Raw genomic sequence first — 3,274 nt, 5'->3', positions numbered from 1 at the left:
GTGTGTGTGTGTGTGTGTGTGTGTGTGTGTGTGTGTGTATATATTATGACGCATTTGAAAAATGTCATAAAACCATATTCAACAAGAAGAAATGGGAGTGACACCAAATCTTTTTTTTTTTGAGTGATGTTATTCAGACTCAGGAGGGTAAATTAAATTAAACAGAAATAAATTCCTAAAAACAACAAAGAAACTTCTTGGGGAGGTTTTTTTTTCCCCCCGGGATTCATCCGGTTTGTCGGGTTAGAAAAATGCCACAAAGAGTAGAGATCTGTCAGTCACTGTATGCTTCCACACCTTAAACACTATAACACACACATTCTTTACTGTGATGTGAAGATATGTGTTTAAAAAATTGCCCTGGTGGAAGTCAACTTCTTTTCTCAACTAAAAGTGAAAAAGTACCGGCTCTGAAATGTACTCAAAGTAATTAAGTAAAAAGTAGCTGTTTAAAGGACAATGCTATCAGATATTATTATGCAAAGCTAACTGAACCTCATGCTGTATTAATGTAATAATAAAATAATATTAATGCATGGAAGTATAAGTGGGGTTCAGCAGGTGGAGGAACCCCAAGTTCAGTTGTAGTAGCTCAGTGTGGGGACAAGAATTGCTGCTCAATCATTTCTACTGTGAGCTCCAGCAGATGGTCTTAGTGCACAGCCTGTGATCACAGTTAAATTCAAAAATATTTCACAAGCTATCTGGGCTGATGTCCTTCCCCTACACTCACAGCATACAGTTAAATTCAGTGAGTGAATCTCATCATCAGCTTAAGTTTGAATTCATCTCTGCTGTGTAACCGAACTCTGACCAGGAGCTCAGAGCTTTATGTGAATCCATCACAATAGTGCAAACTACTGTTTATCCAGCACTAAACTGCACAGCATTTTCACACAACCTTTGAATAAAACAAAGCTGTAGATCTCAGCTTGTTTTGCAGAACGTTTTACAAAATGAAACAGTATAAAACTTCACACCATACAGACCTGATATCTGATTTAAAAATTAGGACTAACATGCAATCTTTAAATTTGCAGATTATCAAATGTCACTGAGCAGCCCTTACCTTTAAATCTAACCCATCTTCTTCCTCTCCTGTCCTGTCTTTCTTACGTCTTTCTCCATCTCTGAGTGAAGTTAGCTCTCATTTTGTGAAATCCAGCAGCTGGACCTTTACCTCACAGACACGGTGTGACTAACAGTTTGTGTGCTTGCTGATTTTTGTTGAGCTGATAGAAACGTTTAAAATTACCTGCCGCTAGAAAACGTTACTCCCTTTATGATTGCTCCTCTTCAACGCTGTACTGCAAACACAGCTTATCAACATGCACCAAAAGTGCCGTTCAGGATCATCCCAACCTAATTCAAACCTCGAGTTTATGGTGCTATGATAATGCATAAGTGATGTGGTTTTTTTTTTTGTCTCTTTCATCTTTTTGAATGTGAGATGCCTCGCTGATGGATAAACTAATAAATGTATCTATTTGTTATTGTTACCTTCTTTTAACCTCACATCAGTTTGAAGACTCACAATAAAAACTTCCCTCAAATGAATTAAAGCTAAAGTAATGAGCCTGATTTGAAAATATAAAGAGTAAAAATAAAAGGTTGACAAAAAAATAAATCCTCAAGTAGAGATACCTGAAAATATTCTTACATCCTTTTACTACATGCCTTGGGCAAAACTGATGCTTTTCTAAGGTGATAAATATCTGAAAGCCCCAAAGACAGAGGCGGGGTTTTAAAGCGGACGGACAAGTGCATACCTGCTGTAACAGAAACTGACACAACGGCGACTGAAGCAGAGTCGCCGTTGTAACAATAACATGGATACAGAAACGGTAAGCTGAGGTTTTCTTCTGTTTTAGTGTTTTATAGCAGCTGTTCTATTATTGTGACTGTGGAGCTGCTGCTTCAAGGCAAAGGCTGGTGCTGTCCAGGGGTTTTTGTTATTGGAGAGGGACACGGCTCTCCAAAAGTCTGAAATCTGTGGGGGAATTCTGCACTGGCAAATATTCTGGAACCTCCAGAGAAGAAAAATCTTGTTTTAAAAAAATATATCATTATTATTATTTTTTTCTTTTTTCACAATTTTTCTTTTTCAACTTGCTGATCATGAAGCATGAATCATTCCTTGGTTCTCTTTTTGGAAAGGTTCCCTTTCCCCTCCTAAAATCTAGTAGGAAAACAGAGACTCTTTCACTTTCTATCACCATTTGATTTACATTTCAATCAGACTGTCCTGACGTCCTGATTCTCATCATTTCATGCAGACATTTTTCTGTACAGATGACACATTTTTGTTACTTTTGAACTTTTCTGTCCTTCCTTTTGTACGTTTACCACAGGACACCATCTCCACCCTGAACACGTTGCAGTCCTATGCTACCGCCCTGAAGGAGCTAAAGAGCAAACGTCACCTGCAGCTAAAGACCACGAGAGGCTTCCTGGAACGAGCGGGCCTCACGGTGAGCCAATCAAAGCAGCAGTGACATCAGAGATTACACACAGTTACAGTAATTATCACCTTCAGTCTTAACTGAACTAGATGTCTGTGCTTGTATGCATATGAAAGGTGGATGAACTTGACCGTCTCAATATCATTCATGTGACCGGAACAAAGGGCAAGGTGAGCTGACATTTAGGTGTTCTTTATATCAGAAAGGCCCGTTCTGTGGATTAATTAGAATTAAGTTCAGTTCAATTTGATTTATATAACACCAAATCACACCACAGGGGGCCTTATACTGCAAGGTAAAACCCTACAATAATACAGAGAAACCCCAACAATCAGACAAAACCTCTTTGATGAAGCACTGGGCAACAGTGGGAAGGAAAAACTCCCTTTCAACAGGAAGAAACATCCGGCAGAACCAGGTTCAGGGAGGAGCTGCCATCTGCCTCAACCGGTTGGGGGTGAGGGGAGGAAGACAGGACAAAGGGCACACATGTTAACACACAGAAATCTCTTCAGAAATCTGAACAAATAAATAAAAATCTCTAAAACAAATAATGTGCTGTGTGAAAATCAGAATATAAAAGCTATGTGAGATGAGTGTGTGGTATATAAGATCCTGGCTTTAATTAAATTATGTATAACACACATTTACATCATGAATCCAGATGATAACTGTTTGTCTTTCAGGGCTCGACGTGTGCGTTCACTGAGCAGATTTTAAGAAATTATGGCTTCCGCACAGGATTTTTCAGGTAAACCATGGTTTTTAATGAATCAGGTGCTTACTGAATCAGGTGCTTACTGAATCAGGTG

The 3,274-nt window shown here is 38.9% G+C and overlaps 1 protein-coding gene across 1 annotated transcript in view; it reads left to right on the top strand.

Annotated features, from left to right (window-relative positions):
• Positions 1-1,829: 1,829 nt before the first annotated feature.
• Positions 1,830-3,274, top strand: part of LOC102207926 (folylpolyglutamate synthase, mitochondrial-like) — an 8,031-nt gene continuing 6,586 nt past the window's right edge. The window contains exons 1-4 of the mRNA XM_013914666.1: positions 1,830-1,844; positions 2,352-2,471; positions 2,579-2,632; positions 3,149-3,213. Coding sequence (XP_013770120.1) covers positions 1,830-1,844; positions 2,352-2,471; positions 2,579-2,632; positions 3,149-3,213 — 254 coding nt within the window. The remainder of the gene's footprint in view (positions 1,845-2,351; positions 2,472-2,578; positions 2,633-3,148; positions 3,214-3,274) is intronic.

The sequence above is a fragment of the Pundamilia nyererei genome, unplaced genomic scaffold (genome assembly GCF_000239375.1).
Source record: "Pundamilia nyererei isolate P.nyererei 1_Seehausen unplaced genomic scaffold, PunNye1.0 scaffold00215, whole genome shotgun sequence".
In the NCBI taxonomy this organism is placed as follows: domain Eukaryota; kingdom Metazoa; phylum Chordata; class Actinopteri; order Cichliformes; family Cichlidae; genus Pundamilia; species Pundamilia nyererei.
This window is presented reverse-complemented; position numbering and strand designations above follow the sequence as displayed.